Consider the following 18295-nt stretch of genomic DNA (forward strand, 5'->3'; position numbering starts at 1 on the left):
GAAATCACATGACTACAAAACACTTTCAGATGAAGGTTAATTTTATTTAATCAAATTAGAATTGGGCTATGTTCTATACTTTGCTCAAAACTGCTCATGGAAAGTAACTGTTATTTTTCTAAGTGTGCAAATGATTGTCTCAAAAGGAACATTTTTGGTTAAGGGAATAGGGAGTCCTCTTTAAAAGTTGTATAATTGTTTTCTTTTTCAATTAGAAAAATCTTTGTAGATATAACCAGTCATAGAAGAGTGATGAATTACTCAGTGTGATTCTTAACATAGTACAATCATATTTAGATAAACCATTCCCTTTTCCTTAGAGTATTCAGGCATTAAGTCACAGATTTTACTAAGCTGCTAATGCTTACCATCTCTGATAAAATTTCAAGGGAACAAAAACGATTATTTGGAGGATAAATAAAATAGAAATCATACTGATTTTCTGATTTTCTGATTTTATTTGCACTTTCCTTTCCAAAAAATATATCCATAGTTAAATGCAGAGAAATTTTGCCCCTTGCCATCCCCCCGCCCACAAAGAGTATCACACATCAATCATAACATTCATACTTCAACTTACATTTGGGACAGAAGGTAGTCAGCGTCGCCCACCTTGGTCCATCCTAATGTCATTTTCAAGTCAAGTCAAATACTGTCTTTGGGTTAATGAGCTGCTGATGGAGGTTTGATAGAGGGAATACTGCATGATCTCCTCATGATAAGCCTGACTTCTATATCTGGTAGATTATCCTGTTTAGTCTGTAAACACCCTTCATCAGTGGCTGCTAAATGAAGGTCAAAGCGAAGAGAAACAGATTTTTTCCTTAACCGAGGGTTATCTTTAAAGAAGGAACCTTCCCATTCTTTAATAACTTCATCCACTTTCTCGGTCCTGAAATGATAAAATAAACCTTTCTATATGAAGACGTACGGATGTATTAAGAAATATGTAATATATATTCCATATGAAAAAGAAATCAAGAAGTTTGAATAATTTATAATTTACATTTTAAGTTTTACAATGTACATCATGATATTTAAAATTTATATACTTTAAAAAATCATATAACTATAATTTCAAGGGATTCTTTAGAACTCTCATGTGTTGCTATATTTTTTAAAAAAATGGTGAATTAAGAAGTGAGCATTCCTTTATCTGAGTTTTCGTTTATATATACTTACTCATGTCAGATTAAAAATCACAGCAAATTAAAATTATGTTTGGAAACATTCAAACAAAGATTACTGAGATTATTTGATTGAAGTTAATTTCTTTACACGTTTATTTTATTTCTTAGTCAGAATTACTTTACTTACTGAATAGTGCCATGAGCTTCAGTGCTCTCCTTCACCATATTTCCATTTAATATTGCCTGTTTGGTCACTGTTTCCACTTTTTCATTCTCACACTTTTGTGGGACTTTTGTTGAAAAAGAGATTTCATTTATAATGGCTGTGAAAAATTTTATTTATGAAATATTAAATTACAATGTTGAAGTATTAATCACAGTCAATTCACATGTTAAAATTTATGTAAATACTGCTTATTTTTGCTATGTTAGAGTGCTCAATTTATTTATAATCCCTACTAATGGCACTTCGCTTTTCAAGTTAAATTACTAATATCAGAAACTCACCTGAAGGTAAAACAAAACCAACTCTAGTTGTAGGTTTTTTTTCTTTTTTTCCTCCTTGGATACAACCATAATATCTGAAATTGGAAAGAATTATATTGTAGGAGCAACAAAATATTAGCAGGTAATGGAAACAGATGCTCACTAATCAGAATGGATAACTGTAGTATAGTCATACAACGGAAATACTATTTAGCAGTGAAAATAAATGAGCTCAGGGTACACTGGATCCTTATGGATGAATCTCCCAAGTATAACATGGAGTGAAAAAAAGAGTACGTTTATAAAGGTTAAAATAATATGCAAAACAATTTCATATTTTGTTTAGGGATACAGACATATTCGTATAATTAGCATCAAATTTGGGAGCCAGGTTAGATTGAGGGAGGAGGATGAGATTGGGGGGATGTGGTTTAGGTGTGGGGGATGGGGAGTGGAACAGACTTCAACAACATTGTATATGTCTCACTGAGCTGGGGGACGTGCATACACGGGAGTTCATTACATCTTTCTTGATACTTTCTTGTATATATTAAATACAGCATAATAAAAATTGTATTACAGGAATATTAAAAACCAAGTTACCAATATTTTGAAGGATTAGGAATTAAATAAATTTCACAACCTTTAATTTTATTTAATAATAAATTGTATGTATATTTACATAATACTATTTTAAGCACTTTACAAACATTAATTTGTTTAATCTTCATAGCAATGCTATGAGGTAGGCAATATTGTTCCCATTTTAGAGATGAGAAAACTGATGCACAGAGAGGTTTAGTAACCTGCCTGGCTTCACTCTGCTAGTAAGTGGTATATTTGAATTTGATTTACGGTTTTCAAAGATTTAGTAAGTGTCAAGACATTATAGGTTAAAGCAGTTTCATCTAGTTTTATAGAAGACTCAGAATTCTGAAGCAAGCAAGAATAAAGGTTTATTTTTAAAGAAGACGTACTTATATACAATGAAATATAACTCAACCATTAAAGTAAAAAAGAATGAAATCTTGCTATCTGCAACATGGATGGATCGAGGGTGTTGTGCTGAGTGAAGTAAGTCAGACAGAGAAAGACAAATGCCATATGATTTCTTATATGTGGAATCTAAAAACCAAAACAAATGATCAAGCAGACCAGAAACAGATCATAGATTCAGAGAACATTTTGATAGATGCCCATGGGAGGGGGTTGGAGGCATGGGATGAAGAAGTACAAACTGGTAGTTCTAGCATAGTCATGGGGATGTAAAGTACAGTGTAGGAAATATAGTCAGTAGTATTGTAATTACTATGCATGATGTCAGATGGTTACTAGATTTATTAGATGATTTAAAAAATTGTATACATGTCTAATCACTGGGTTGTATGTCTGAAACTAATATATGGTATGTTGACTGTACTTGAAAATTTTAAAAAATATATTTAACCAGTTAACTGCCACACACCCAAAACGGAAACCATCCCCACACGCCCTTGGTGCTTATGGCGTACAAAGGGTTAAAAAAAAGACTAGTTTTGTTTTTATGGGAACATGGAAAATTGGAGGTTGTGCTGTGTTCAAAGCCATATGACCCTATAAATGATTGCAGATTCTGAAATTGTGTGAATCAATAAGAATTCCTCTGGTACCTTTTGTTATTGGGACATCTGGAAGTCTTCTAAATCATATACTCCAAACACCATTGCTTCCCCTGGTTGTAATATTTTGGTGTTTGATGTGTGGTGGGAGTGGGCCTTTGTGTGTGTGGGGATGTGGTAGTAATAGTTTTCCAAACTTTCTTTGTGGGTGGTCCGTATAAGGCAATGACTAATTCTAAAAGTTTTGCGTGGCAAGGAGAGTGAGAAAGTTTAGAAAGGTCATTTTTGTATTGATTGGTAATTATTTACATTTACATGTTCTAGTCTTGCTGTGCTCCTTGTTGTAGCTTATGTCCCGGACATTGGTTATTTTGTCCATGATCTGTGGAGGCTGGAAATACTTCTCATATTCTTTGCAGTGCGTACTACTCCTATTTAATTGTAGAGACTCAGTGGTCCTGCCACGGGGGTGATTTCTTTAGATTCAATTTCTCTGATTACGTCAACAATGGCGTAAGTGGCTCTGCATTTCTGGCCGCTTGTCATGAACCACATGGGATTAGGTACCTGATTTCTTCCTTTTCTAGGAGGCGGCGGTACGTGGCTATTTCTTGTTCTAGCCTCATCTTCGTGTTGAGAAGCATCTCATGCTCTTGGAGCTGCTTCTCGATGCCTTGCCTTACTTCCTGTAGCTCTTTTTCCAGTCCTTCAATCACAGCCTCCAGGTCTTGCAGCTGCATCTGGTAATGCTGCTCACTGGCCTGCAGGGAGTTTTCGAGGCCCCGTTCCTGTTTTAGATAGATCTTCATCAATGAGTCAGTGGAACACAATGAGTTTCTGAATTCTGATTTGCAATGTCTTCATTCTATTGTGTTTTTTCTCTTTTTAAAAAGGTTGTAATACTACATTACTTAGATGAGAGGTAATGGTTTGGCTTAGTAGATTAAGTGGACTGAAGGGTCCTGGGTTCAATTCTGGTCAAGGGCACATGCCTAAGTTGTGGGAACGATCCCCAGTAGAGGGTGTGCAGGAGGAGCTGATCAATGATTCTCTCTCATCTTTGATGTTTCTGTCTCTCTCTCCCTCTCCCTCCCTCTCTGAAATCAATAAAAAAGAAAAAATTAAAGAAAGAATAAGAATTCTGCAGTGTGATTAACGTATCATTCTTTTTTAAGTATTAAAAATATAGACTATTAAATAACAAAGCCAAAGCAGACTGCATATAAAAAGCATTTTCGGAAAGTGTTTAAATATTTTCTTATTAGACGTCTCAAAAGTATGGACTCTCCACTGTGGTGACTTTGGATAATGACAAGAGCTCTATTCCCCCACTCCAACAAGTAGAGAACCACAGGGCAATAAGCAAGGATCACTTAATTTGTATTGGGGCGAACTATACCTTGAGTGAAGGAGGGAAAAGGGTAGTTAAACTAGGACCTGGGGTAGAATTCAGTGGCTTGATTTCTTGCTCACAGTGAGTTTCTCACTCTAAGGTAATGGGGTTATATCCCCCCTCCCCCTCTCCCCCTCCCCCCTCCCCCTTAATCATGTAGCATCTGGGGACTCCATGGGCCAGTTGCTCTGGAGACAGGCTCACCACAGCGTGGAGAGATTCAATTTCCACTTGCAGGTGGTGCCACTGGCGCCGGGCTTCCTTGAGTTCTGCTTGAGCTGCCCTTAAAGCCTCTTCATCTTTGTCCATTTTTTTGCTCAGATCTTCTTCCAGCTAGAAGAGAGCCAACAACAACAATAACAAGGAAACAAAGAGCACTCTTGAAAGTGAGGCACTTAAGAGCAATGATAGAAAAATAGCATGGGAATCGAATCATTATTTTCTTTAAGTTGTTAGATTACAAATGTATGTTTTAGTGCTGCGTTACTAATCATTTAAATGTCTGAGCAAGTCCATTGCACTCTCAGCCTCAGTTTTCTCAGATGTAAAACGAACCTCAAAAGTCTCTTCCTACTATGGCAGTCTATGAAATGCAGGAAAAAAATACACCTATTTTAACAAAAAGTAACAGTTTATAGGACCTGAGTTGGAGACCTCTGATTCTTAACTTTCCAGTATTTATGGCATTAATAAGGAAGAAGGATTGAAATTAGCTACTATCCCCCCCCATATTTTCTTGTTGGTTGCTTTATAAAAGCAGATAAACTGTTATATACCCTATATTAATCCATTATTGGAATGGGTACATAGACAGGGAGTAAATATTGCTGGAAAGTGTATTATGAATAATTTAGAGAATTAAGTTATCATAGACATTAGAAACTCTAATATAGATTTCGGAATTAAGCTAACCCACTATTGATTTATCTTTTTCAGTATGATCTTTTTAGAAGGCATGCTAATTTTGTTTATCTGAGGTAGAAGCAAAAAATGACTTCCTTCAAAATTGTTTTCTTAATGTCCTCATATTAAATAACAAATGGATTATTGTATGGTTAGCTTTAAATGTTCTTATACTGATGTTGAAATTCAATGAAAGTATCTTTTGACAGAATTCTGAACATTTGGCCCCACGAGCAGTAGGAACAGTGTATGAAGTTGGTTGTAATATTTTGAAACAAAAGTTACAACCTTTTTATGTTTTTATAAAAATGCATTTTAAAATTTAAAAAATGTAATATGATGATACAACAGATGTTTTAAAGGAGGAAACACTGCGGTACATGAAAGTCTATAATGAAGTTTAGGGCAAAGTATTAGATAACATTTATATGTTTCTTTTGATTTGTTGTTCTCAGCATTGTTGGCAAAAGCAAGCAGCATCACATATCAGAGCAACTACAAAAGGAAGTGTTGAGAATTTAGGAGATAGGAGTACATGAAAACGATGGTGTTCATTGGTCTTTTGCATTTTGGAATGGGCAGCGAAGCTTGGATAGTAGCTAGATTCTGAAGATGGCCTTCAATGAACCACCCGTCCCAAAATGGATGTCTTTGTGTGGTGGCCTTCCACATTGAATCTGGGCTGACCTATGTCTTGCTTTAGCCCGTAGAATGCGGCAGAAGTATCAGTTTTAGGCCTAAGCCTTTAAGAAATCCTGACAACTTGCACTTCTATGCTTTTGGGAGCTTCTGTGCTTTTGGACCAGCACGTAAGAAGTATCATATAGAGAGGCCAGATGGAGACAGATCCCGAGGCTACATGGAGAGAGAGAAACATTTGTCTCTGCTGAGCCAGCCTTTCAAAAATCCCAAGGTGCCAGGCCCATGAATGAGCCACCTTGGATGACCCAGCCCAGTTGTGCCCCAAGATGCTTGCAGTCCCAGCCAATGTCACGTCCAGCTGAAGTCACCCCCAGTGAACCTAGTCAAGCCACCGAATCGTGAGAGGGAATACAATGACTTCTTTACTCTAAGTTTTGGGGTAGTTGTTAAATAGTAATAAGTAACTGAAATAGCTCCCTATTGTGTAATAATTGTGTAAAAACAGGCTTTCTTGAATTTATTTCAGCTGACTCTGAATTCTTTGAAAACAATCCTCTAAGGTAGATAAGTTAAAAGGACTAAACAAAATGTACTGTATGTAGTCTTGCTTTTGGCTTTAGCTGATGCATTTTAGCATTGTGACTTGTAAACTAAATAACTTGTATTTTTACTAATGCAAAAAAGTGTTTATTAGGTTTATAATTTTCATAAATTGTCATTAAAAATTAATGGTCATTCCCCCTCCCCCCCTTTCTTTGTAAAAGGTGAATGAACTATTCCAACAGTTAAATATTCCAGTGACTCTGCTTAATCCAGGATACTGGTCATTCTCTATGAAGACTGACAGTGTTATCCAGAGGTAAAATTTATAATGTTACTAAAAATGAATTGCTAATGGAGTAAAGTCCCATGATTTCCCAGCAATACTTTTTCCCGTTTTTGTGATGTTCTTAAGTAAACTCCTTGCAGCATTTGGGTGCTCAGAATAGGACTTGAACTCAGATATGGTAGGTAAACTAAAAAAACAAAAAAAATCCCTGAATTTCTATATCTTTGTTTCTAAAATATTTGTTTGTACCTTTGTTTAAAGATTTGAGATCCTAATTAATTGCTGAAGGTGATTGTCACTTTAAAACAAAGTAAGTCTATAAAACTAGGATTTAACCCTTATTTAACTTGGCTCTCTCTTGTCTTTAAAACTTAAATATAGCATGCCTAAATATTGGAAATAAACATTCTCATCTTATAGCACAAAAGCAAAAATCTATAATGTAAGTGGAGAGTCTATCAATCGGTGGTGGTGGTGGGGGGGTGATTGTCCTGATTTATATCAGAATTGTTCTGAATGCCCTGTTCTTATGCCCAGATGATTTCTATTTATAACGATCTGGAATACAACTGAACTCATTAAAAATATTTTAGCTAGTTTTCCTCTACAAAGTGTGCAAGCTAATAAATCTTACTATAAAGCTTGCCATTTTTAAGATGTCATTTAAATTATCTCTATAAGTAACTATTATCTTTGAAGGATATTTGAAATGCTTCCTCCTTGGAGGATGTCGAAAGAGGTTCGAGTGCACCATTTTATTGTATGTTGACCCCATGGTTTATTAATGACCGTTACCTCATAATTTACATAAAAATTAAATGCATCAATCAACACTTATTTCATGGTCGCTTAACAGTATAATCACAGCATTTCCCCCTGTAGTCCCCGTCACATTGCAGTAAAACCTAAATTCCTTCCCCAGTATACGCTGCATTGAAAAGGAAATACTGTACCTCAGAGAGGCCGGGACAGGAATTGGATAGACATGGATTGTCTCCTTATCCTGGAGGGTGTCTGTCTGTATGAAATCATTACCTGGATCCTTGTTGAGAGCACGGTCTCTATCTGATTTCTGGTGAGGAGCTTTTCATAGTTTGCCCTGATCTCATTGAGTAGCTGGGACAGCTCCATTCTTTTCCCATCCTCCACCTTGGCTAACTGAACCTTATCGATAGGATGAGTCGCTGCTGCAGCAGCGCTGGTCTGTCTGCCTCCCAGCCCAGAGCCCCGTGGAGCCTTAAAGACACAGAGCTCCTTTTTCACAAGCCATGGAAATTCCTGTGTTTCTATTTAATGATGCAAATATTTGGTAAACCCTCTTCTCCTGTTGTTGGTATAATAGAAGTGCCAGACCCTCCATAAAGGAACAACAACAAAAATGAAAACATCCTCAGTATTTCTGGATTGGTTCTCTGTAAAACTGAGTACTTTTTTGGGGAAGAAAAAAAGAAAAGGTAATTTATCTCATGGGAATGAAATCAGGCATCATATAAGGACAATTCTATTTTGTTTTCCCAAGATATTGCATGGAAATAAATCTGGGCCCAAAACATGAGAGCTGAATTTTCTTTTACAGCTCTGCTCACCATTTGAATTCTCTAAACAAATGCTGTGGTAGGGCATCAGGATAGGGTGTAAGTCTTGGATATTCTGACAGCTGTTGGAGAAAGCCACCATCAGATTCAGTTGACAGTTGTCATTCGCCACAGGTCTGATTGATTGTATTTCTCTCAGATGCATACGGTGTGGCTCATGTCGGGCTGCTGGCCTGACAGCGGGTTTGATGTACTGGCGTGAATTCCTGAAGGCACATTACAGATGAAACCACAGCGAGAGGTAAGTGCTAACAGAGAACGAGAGCCGAGAGCTAACACTTGCCACGTTTTAACAAGGCTGAGAAAAGTACCACCAGATGGTCCCCAGACAGGGTGTATTCACTGAGGTCAGATTTATTGTGCGGTTGCTCCTTCAATAGTCAACGTAGAGTTAATGACAGCTCATGCTTGAAATATAACATTTGTGCAGCTCTTCGAACTTTAAAAAGCACCTTTCCATCTATCATTGCATCCAATCCTCATCTCCCTGTCATTTTGTACCAGAGAAGACGGAGGCAGGAGGGGTTAAAGTGTCTTGTCCAAAGTCACATGGTGATGTGATGGAATGGTTGGGACTGGGACTTTGATTGGTTGGTTGTGTTCCATATATTGCTTCCTCTGTCTCTGCATTCTCCCTCTCCCTGCCTAAAGTTCTTGTTTAAGCTGGCCAGCTAGTTGCTAGATGTGACTGAAATGTTTTTGAGACTAGATCTGTTATTATTGTTATTTGTAGAATGGCTTGGCTGAAATTGTATCCGGAGCATCGTTCAGGAAATAGTCCTCGGCTCTCGCACTCACAGGACCTTTGAATGTGCATGCATCATGCTCTCTCAGTTTTTGAATTAACTCCCTGCTGGCCAGCCCAGTCTGTGCCGCCGGGCATTCCCACAGTCCCCTCCAAGCAAAGCTGGTCATTTATAGCCCCTGCTCAGAGGAGGTTCCAGATCATTCCTGTACTCTGTTTAACCTGACCCACGCCTCCTTCACCCCCTCTCCCCCCAGCCAATCACAAGGATTGGTCTAGGGATGAACACCTGACTCAAGGATAGCCAGTCCATAGGCTGGGGACCTGTGATGTACCCAATACAAAAGCTGACTTGAGAGGGCCACTTACGATTATCTAGGCCAAACTGATTCTCTTCCTTGGTAACTGCAAAGGAGACATATAGAGAATCAGGCACTTGGTAATGGGAGGAGAAGGAAGGAAGTAAAGGATTATACTCTGGTTACTTTACGTAGTCCCTGCTAATCTCTGCCTAAAATACAGAGTGGAACTGGACTCCACAGAGGGCTGGCAGTTCCAGTATTTCTTATGCACCCTAAAGCAGTGTTTTCCGATAGAAATATAACGCAAGCCACAAAGGCAAACCCACATGTGACTTTAAACTTTCTAGTAGCTGTATCAAGAGATAAAGACAGAAATAAGTGACGTCAATTTTAATGGATTTTACTTAACCTGATATATCCAAGATATAATTATTCAACATATAGTCCATATAAAACATTCATGAGATATTTTATATTCTTCCCTTTTGATCCTGTCATTGAAATCCAGTGTGCATTTTTATAGCCCAGCTCAATTTGGACAAGCCACATTTAAAGTGTTCAATAGCCACTTGGCTAGTGGCTACTGTGTGAACAGTGCAGCTCTAATGCTTTATCTGTCCTATATCTAAAGTTGTGATCAATTTTTATCCTAAAAAGCATACCAGATAGAACTGATGGCAACATAGGTTTATAGGAAATGGATTTCTCTTCCAGGCAGATGCAACTCTGAATCTTTTGTCTTTGCATAGTTATATCAACCAGTCCAGCTGATCTTTTATTTTGGGGATAATCCCGTAGAGCTTGGGTATTCTTTTATTTACTAAGTAATTTCTTTATCAGCTTAAGATACTGTGAGTTTCTTTTTAAGTCAATCATGCATTTCAGTAGGCTTATAGTTGCATAATTGTGCTTTAAAATATTGTTTTAAGTGATAGGCCTTTACTGGTTTGTCCCCTTTTTGTTATATTGTTGATTTTTCTACTCACAGGAGCATGCCTCTACATGGTATAGTTTCATGTATCAGTTAGGAATATAATTAGACACAGAGATTTGTGTTGGAACGTGTTGTCAGCATTTCTCAGCATGTTCGAGGTGCATGAGCAATGCTTACATGCATTTCCATATGGCCCACACATAACGTTTCATACAGAGCGATTAAGCAGAGTTTAGTACATATGCAGGCATGTTCTTGACAGATACCAAATTCATTCTTTGTGGCTTCAATTCAATTAAAAAGTTTGGCTATTTCCCTGATCAAGGACTTTGCCTTGGGTTCTATTTTCTCTGGCATCTTCCCTAGTGCTTCCCCTTCTTACCTTGTTCTCTGCAGCCCAACACACATAGAGACTGTTTCATGCTTAAAAATGAATGTTACTAGAGGGCGAGGCCAGCATAGGATCAAATGTATACAGTTTCGGTGTATTACAATTCAGATTATGCCCCGGCTGGTGTTGCTAAGTGGTTAGAATGTCAGCCGGAGTACCCAAGGGTTGCGGGTTTGATTATCAGTGTCTCTCTCACATTGATGTTTCTCTCTCTCTCTCTCTCTCCCCCCCCTCGCCCCCCACTCTCCCCTCCTTGGGTGAAGATTAACAACAACCAACCAAACAACCAAACAAAAAAACAAATACAGCCTGGCCGGTGTTGCTCAGTGGTTAAGATCGACCCATGAACTAAGAGGTCTCCGGTTCGATTCGCAGTTAGGGCACATGCTCCAGTTGTGGGATGCAGCTGATTGATGTTTCTATCTCATTAATGTTTCTATCTCTCTATTCCTTTCTTCCTCTCTCTATAAAATCAATAAAAACATTTCAAAAACAACAACAAATATAGTTCAGGTTACATTGTTAGCTTTGCAGACTATAACTATTCAGGAATTCAGCCCCCTTTTCCTCCAGGCCTCTTTTCATCTCGAGGTGACTTAATGAAGTGCCAACCTTTCATGTCACAGTTCTTAGCCTAAAACTGTGCATCCATCACTGGTCCCCCTTGAGCTACATATTTGGCTTTTCTAATCAGATCCCTGGAAGAGAGGTCTTTGTGGTGTCCTAATTATATCTCCCTCACCAATCCCCACCAATTTGACAGGTATTCCCTTAGCTTACTCTATCTTTAAAATCCTGATTGTTTCTAAACCTCCTTTTTCTACCTGATGACATTGGCCCGACTGTCTTCCGCTGAGTGTATCTGAGGGAACATTGTAGCACATGTGGGAAGACATTATATGTTAGATTTGAATCCTTATCAGAGATGGTGTGGTCATCACGTGGAGCGTTTTCTGCTAAAGAGAAGCAGTAAAGTGGAAGAGGCGGTGAGTGGAAAAATCAGAGGCTGTCCGGTGATGGAGGAAGCAAAGTTCAGAAATTCCTCTGCGTGGCTTTCAGCGTCCACCCTACCCAAGCCAGCGTGTGTCTCAGAATGGATCTTCTCTGACAATAGGGCTGGTCCCTTCCTGGTCCTGGATGCACGCCCTGCACAACTATTGTGGCAGCGATAGCCGAGGCAGCCCTCGGAACTGAGCGCTTATGTGTTTCGAATGACTTGAGTGCAGGACCCAGCTTAGGTGTTCCTCTATTGTCCTCTCCAGTAGCTTCCCCGGGGACAGATTGTGTGGAAAGCATGAGGAGACCTGTGTGGATCACATAGGACAGTGGTTCTCAACCTTCCTAATGCCGAGACCCTTTAATACAGTTCCTCATGTTGTGGTGACCCCCAATTTCATTGTTACAAAGTGAACATAATTAAAGCATAATGATTAATCACAAAAACAATATGTAATTATATATGTGTTTTCCGATGGTCTTAGGTGACCCCTGTGAAAGGGTCGTTCAACCCCCAAAGGGGTCGCGACCCACAGGTTGAGAACTGCTGACATAGGACATAGTTCTCATCTGTAACAAGTGTTCATATAGCTTCGGATATTATTTTTGCTTCTTGGTCTTCACATAATGCTTGAGTTATTGACTTGTATATTATTCAGGCTTAAATATTATTCAGGTTTGGCTCAGTGGATAGAGCGTTGGCCTGCGGGACTGAAGGGTCCCGGGTTCGATTCTGGTCAAGGGCATGTACCTAGGTTGCAGGCTCAATCCCTGGCCCTGATCAGGATGCGTGAGAAAAACAACCAGTTCATGTGTCTCTTTCACATCGATGTTTCTCTCTCTCTGTCTCTCCCCCTCCCTTCCACTCTCTCTAAAAATCAATGGATATCCTCAGGTGAGGATTAACAACAACAACAAAAAGCCATCCGATTGACCACACTGCAAGATGAACGACCCTCTTCCAGAAGCGAACTCTCCATATCCCATGCCCCCTTCTGCCTTCTGACGTCTCCACGATGCTCATTGCCTCCTTAGTTTCTGCCGCCAGGGAAGAGCCCTCCGGCTTTCTCTGGGCTGGACTCAGCTCCCTGGCAGCTGCTACAGGCGCATCTAGGTCTGTCTCCCCATCCTCCTCTCCCTTTCCTGCTTTCAACTTCTCCGTCAGTCTCCAAGTGTCGGAGCACCTTCCAGCTGCTCAGCACTGCTGTATAGCTTTGAGGACACAGGTGCATAGCTCATAGCACACTTGCACTTGCATATCCACGTGGATCCCTTTCTAAGTAAGCCTGATGGATAAACATTGGAGTCCCAGAAGTGGCACATTTAGGCTTTTTACAAAGACACATTCTACAGAACTTTTAGCTGTACAAATTTTTTGTTTTTAATTATATTTCCTCTCAGGCTTGGAAGAGGCGGTAATCCAACTTTGGCAGTTAAATGGATGGCATTTAAAATACATAGATTAACAAAAGTTTGATTTCTCCACAGTCTTTAAGTGAGGTTCAAAATGCTGGGTAATTGTTTTCTCCTTAACTAGACTGTGAACGTCTCAAGGGCAAAGAGTGCATGTCTTATGTTTCTTTGGAACCTGCTCCAACTCCCACTAATTTACTGGGTTTTCCCAGTAATCCCTTAGACTTAACGCTTATTTAATGCCTTTGAACAAATAAATGAATATCAGAGTAGGCTATCTTTTCTTAACTTTATATCTTGTCTTGAAAATGGAATGATTACTGTTAAACTTCTCTTAAAAATATGTTTTGAGTTCTGGAATGTTCATTGCAAGGTTGGGTTTGTTTTGACTTTCTCATGGAATAACCAGGAGAGGAGTTGCTCTCGTAGGGATTACTGGTGTGTATTAGGTCAGCATGGTAATCTGTCCTCTCGGGCGTGGAGCTGTGTTCAGATTAGAGACACTAATACAGCATACCGCCAATTATTCAGTTGTAATACAACGTAATTACGTAGCTCAGCGATTTTCAACCCTTTTCATCTCATGGCACACATAAAGTAATTACTAAAATTATGTGGCACACCAAAAAAGTATATTTTTTGCTGATTTGACAGAAAAATAGGTATAATTTTGATTCATTCACACTGAACAGCTATTGTGTTGACTGTTGTCATTTTTAAAAAATATATTTTATTGATTTTTTTACAGAGAGGAAGGGAGAGGGATAGAGAGAAACATCGATGAGAGAGAAACATCGATCAGCTGCCTCCTGCACACCTCCTACTGGGGATGTGCCCAAAACCAAGGTACATGCCCTTGACTGGAATGGAACTGGGACCTTCAGTCCGCAGGCTGACACTCTATCCACTGAGCCAAACCGGTTAGGGCTGTTGTCATTTTTTTATTTGATATTCTAAAGAAAAGAACTCAGTTTCCTTGACTAAATGGTAAGGTATTGCATGCTTTAAAAATTCTTGCAACACACAGGTTAAAAATCATGGGCGTAGATTATAACATTTTACATGAATATAATACTTCCATTAAAGTGAATAGTTTTGAGCATTTGGAGAAAGCTGGAGTCCAATCAATATGTTTTGAGCTATGTATGAAAAATAATCTGGTATTAAGATAAAAGCATGCATGATTCATTTTCTGACTTAGTGCTGAACACAGTTGCTGATTTCTTTTTTTTTAATAAAAAAAATTGTATTTACTTAGAAGCATTCAGAATATCAACAAAACAGCGGCAACTTTTTTTTTTTTTTGCAATTACAGAGCGGTATTCAGTTAACAGAACAACAATTATTTCGTATAAGCTGCATCAGAGACAACTGAAGATGAAAAACTACCATCCCCATATATAACTAATTTGTGCTGTGCACCAACAAGAACCTGCTTTAAATTTCCATGCCAATTTACAACCCCCATACTGTACCAAGCAAGGTTAGTGGCTATTGAAAATACCATCAGGACAGGGCTATCTAAAGACACATTCGGTAGTGTGTTAACTATACAAAAAAAGACAATGTACAGTTTAAAAACAAATCTTACACAGCCTTACATTTTAATTTTTTTCTTTAAAAGGAGTGAGTTGTGTACAGGGGGGTTAAATGCTTTATAGACAAGAAAAAAAAACTGCACTAGAACCAACTTATTCATCATCATCTTCTTCATCTTCCTCATCTTCTTCCTCTTCCTTCTTTTTCTTGCTTTTTTCAGCCTTGACAACTCCCTTTTTGGCAGCATCAGGCTTTCCTTTAGCTCGGTATGCAACAATATCTTTTCATATTTCTCCTTCAGCTTAGCAGCCTTCTTTTCATAAGGCTGCTTGTCATCTGCAGCAGTGTTATTCCACATCTCTCCCAGCTTCTTTGCAACGTCACCAATGGATAGGCCAGGATGCTCCCCTTTGATTTTTGGGCGATACTCAGAACAAAACAAGAAAAAGGCCGAAGGAGGCCTCTTGGGTGCATTGGGATCCTTGAATTTCTTTTTTGTTTCCCCTTTGGGAGGACTATAAGTTTTCATTTCTCTCTCGTAACGAGCCTTGTCCGCCTTTGCCATGTCTTCAAATTTTCCTTTCTCCTTAGCAGACATGGTCTTCCACCTCTCTGAGCACTTCTTAGAAAACTCTGAGAAGTTGACGGAAGCATCTGGGTGCTTCTTCTTGTGTTCCTCCCGGCAAGTTTGCACAAAGAAGGCATACGATGACATTTTGCCTCTCGGCTTCTTAGGATCTCCTTTGCCCATGTGTAATTACTTTCCCTCAGCGAGCACACAGTCACCCAGCGCCCGGCCGGCTCGCACTTGCCCCGGCGCTGTCTATGGAGCTCAGTGTACTGCAATGGCTGTCCAGTTGCTGATTTCTTGAAGACTGTAGTCTGCAATGCTATGCTCATTCTGTGGTACAAAGTGTTTTGAAATTTGTGAACATTTTTTATTTTCTTTTAATTTTTTTGGCACCCTCAATTTGACTTTTGCTTCTCTTTGGCTTCTTACACCACAGGTCCATTCAGTAAACATTTTTTAAAAGTTTAATACATTGAAAGTTGTCTTTTGGCTTAAATGATAAACAATTACATTTGGAAATTAATGCATTTTCTGAAATTTAGTTCAGTCTCTATAAAAAAACAAAAGTGTTGGTAGGGCAAGCATAGTTGTCCTTCCCTGATTCCACTGTCTGTCATACATTTTACAAGGTATTTTCACACTGTCGCCTTCAGAAAAATTCATTCTACTAATCCTTCAATTCCTTCTTAACCACTTTTTTCAAATGTCTCATCTCATCAGTGGCTCAGTCCATTGATCATTGCTCACTCCAGAAATAAAATTTGGTGATATGTTGACGTACAGGTACCACCAGTTCAGTTACTCTCAAAAATCATTATCTTTGAAACTTCTCTAAGTGGCCACAAAACAGTGATTCATACCTTGAAAGAAATGGTCATTGAAATCAGCATTGTTTGAGAATTAGGGAAACATTTTCAGTTTTCTTTGAGAAATCTTAAGTGTTAATCTTTTAGGATTAACTTTGATCTTTTTTCAAGTGTATGATTCTATATCCTCCTTTGATAGTTTAGCTCTATTACCTTACCACTGTACTTGCATATTATAAGCAACCAATAACTTTTTTTTTTGAGTTGAGTTAAAACCTATTAGAGAGACTTCGCTTGGTTCCTTTCTGAATATGGCATGCGCGTTTTTGTCTGTGACTCACTCTGGAAAGGATTCCTTTCTCTGTTGTTAGTATCAGATAGTTCCTATTCACTTTGTAAGAAAGAATATCTACATACAGGCATTTTCTCTCTTCTAACTTCTCTTTCAAGTAAAACAGATAATCTATTCCACTTTTAAGAGGAGGTAAGGTTTTGAGATTTCATGGAAGGAGGAGGGTACCTTACCCCTCACCTATGGGCCACACTGAGCATTTTGTACTATGTTGACATTTGCAGTGTCTTAGCTAATTCGGGGCCTATAGTATTTGCAGAATAGGGGCTGATATCTGCAGTTAATAATTTTGCTTCCAGGTGTTTTTCATTACATGAAATGGAATCTTACTTGTCTGAGTTATTAATTGAAGTAGCCTAAGATCTTGGATTATTTTTCCTAAAGAGCTTTTAAAAATAAACTTCATTAGGGAATATGATATTTTGGAAACATATTGCTGAGGTGAAATCATGAAATTATCTCTGTGCACAAATTGGTTTTTGGTGGATTCACCCAGGGGGAGCTTTTTGCATTCCAGGGCTCCTGAAGACCGTAGTTCTCTCTCTAGGACCTGAAAAGTCCACTACGGTTCATTCATCTCAGTTGTAGCAGAATCGGATGCATCAGCGGTGGCGGCAGTCTGCTGGTGTAGCACTCCCCTCTGAAATACCATTTCAAACCAGTCGGTCACTGAGATAATTCCTCTCCCCAGGATGGCGATGGATATTTATTAGCTTCCCAAAGTGACCTTGTTCTCTTGTTAGAATATTCCTTATTATAACTCTATATCATAACATATTATAACATTATCTTTGGCTGTTGCAAAGCACTTAGAACAAGTCTTGTGATGGATGCGTAGGTTGAAAGATAATACCTATCTGGTCAGTTGTCTGTCCCAGCTGACAGCCAACCAGGATTTCCAGACTGAACTTGATTGAGGTCTTCCCTGCTCTCCCACCTCTGGGTAGCTCCTGAATCCATTCTGAGAAAGACGATGAAATTGTCCTCAAAATTTGAAATCATTTCCTGGGAAGTTTATGCAAAAAATGTAATTTATAGATGTACATTTGTACAACATTATAACAATTCCTTTTTTGGGTGATCTTTTCTTTGTCCTTTTAAAACATAGCTATGACCCTAGCTGGTTTGGCTCAGTGGATAGAACATCGGCCTGCAGACTGAAGGGTCCTGGGTTCGATTCTGGTCAAGGGCACATGCCCAGGTTGTGGGCTCAATCTCCAGCAGGGAGTGTGCAGGAGGCAGCCAATCAATGATTGTCTCTCACTATTGATGTTTCTATCTCTCTCTCCTCCCTTCTCTGAAATCAATAAAAATATATTAAAAAAAAATAAAACGTAGCTATGGCAATGCAGCTTTCACACCTGTAATTTGCCCTGCTACTCCATAGATCTTTTGAACACTACCCAAGTCTATGGTGTCCTTAAGAAGCAAGTTGGGGCCAAGCAATGCACGTCTTATTGCAATTTTGTAATGAGCTCTCATATGCTTTCATATTTGTTGTGGTTCGTCAACAAAATAAACACTGCATATCTCTCTCTCTCTCTAGCAGTGTATGTATTTTACATACAATAGATCTGTGATACACTCTGGGCTTGTCCTGTAGGTGCCATTTAAATAGTAACAAAATAGTGTTTGCTTCTTTCCACCTTATCATTTCATATTGACATTGA

The 18295-nt window shown here is 38.7% G+C and overlaps 1 protein-coding gene and 1 pseudogene across 2 annotated transcripts; both read right to left on the reverse strand.

The window, feature by feature from the left end:
- Positions 1-537: 537 nt before the first annotated feature.
- KRT222 (keratin 222) lies at positions 538-8168 on the reverse strand. Its single transcript, XM_006100830.3, has 6 exons — positions 8017-8168; positions 4812-4940; positions 3782-4002; positions 1638-1711; positions 1318-1453; positions 538-892 (listed from the first exon to the last, which is right to left on the reverse strand). Exons 1-6 carry the CDS (start codon positions 8110-8112, stop codon positions 664-666), a joined length of 885 nt encoding a protein of 294 aa, XP_006100892.1. The 5' UTR covers positions 8113-8168; the 3' UTR covers positions 538-663.
- Positions 8169-14581: 6413 nt separating this feature from the next.
- LOC102425596 lies at positions 14582-15715 on the reverse strand (annotated as a pseudogene). The gene has a single exon (XR_002832133.1). The product of XR_002832133.1 is annotated as a high mobility group protein B1 pseudogene (transcript).
- Between the last annotated feature and the right edge of the window lie 2580 nt (positions 15716-18295).

The sequence above is a fragment of the Myotis lucifugus genome, unplaced genomic scaffold, assembly GCF_000147115.1.
Source record: "Myotis lucifugus unplaced genomic scaffold, Myoluc2.0 scaffold_329, whole genome shotgun sequence".
Taxonomy (NCBI): Eukaryota; Metazoa; Chordata; class Mammalia; order Chiroptera; family Vespertilionidae; genus Myotis; species Myotis lucifugus.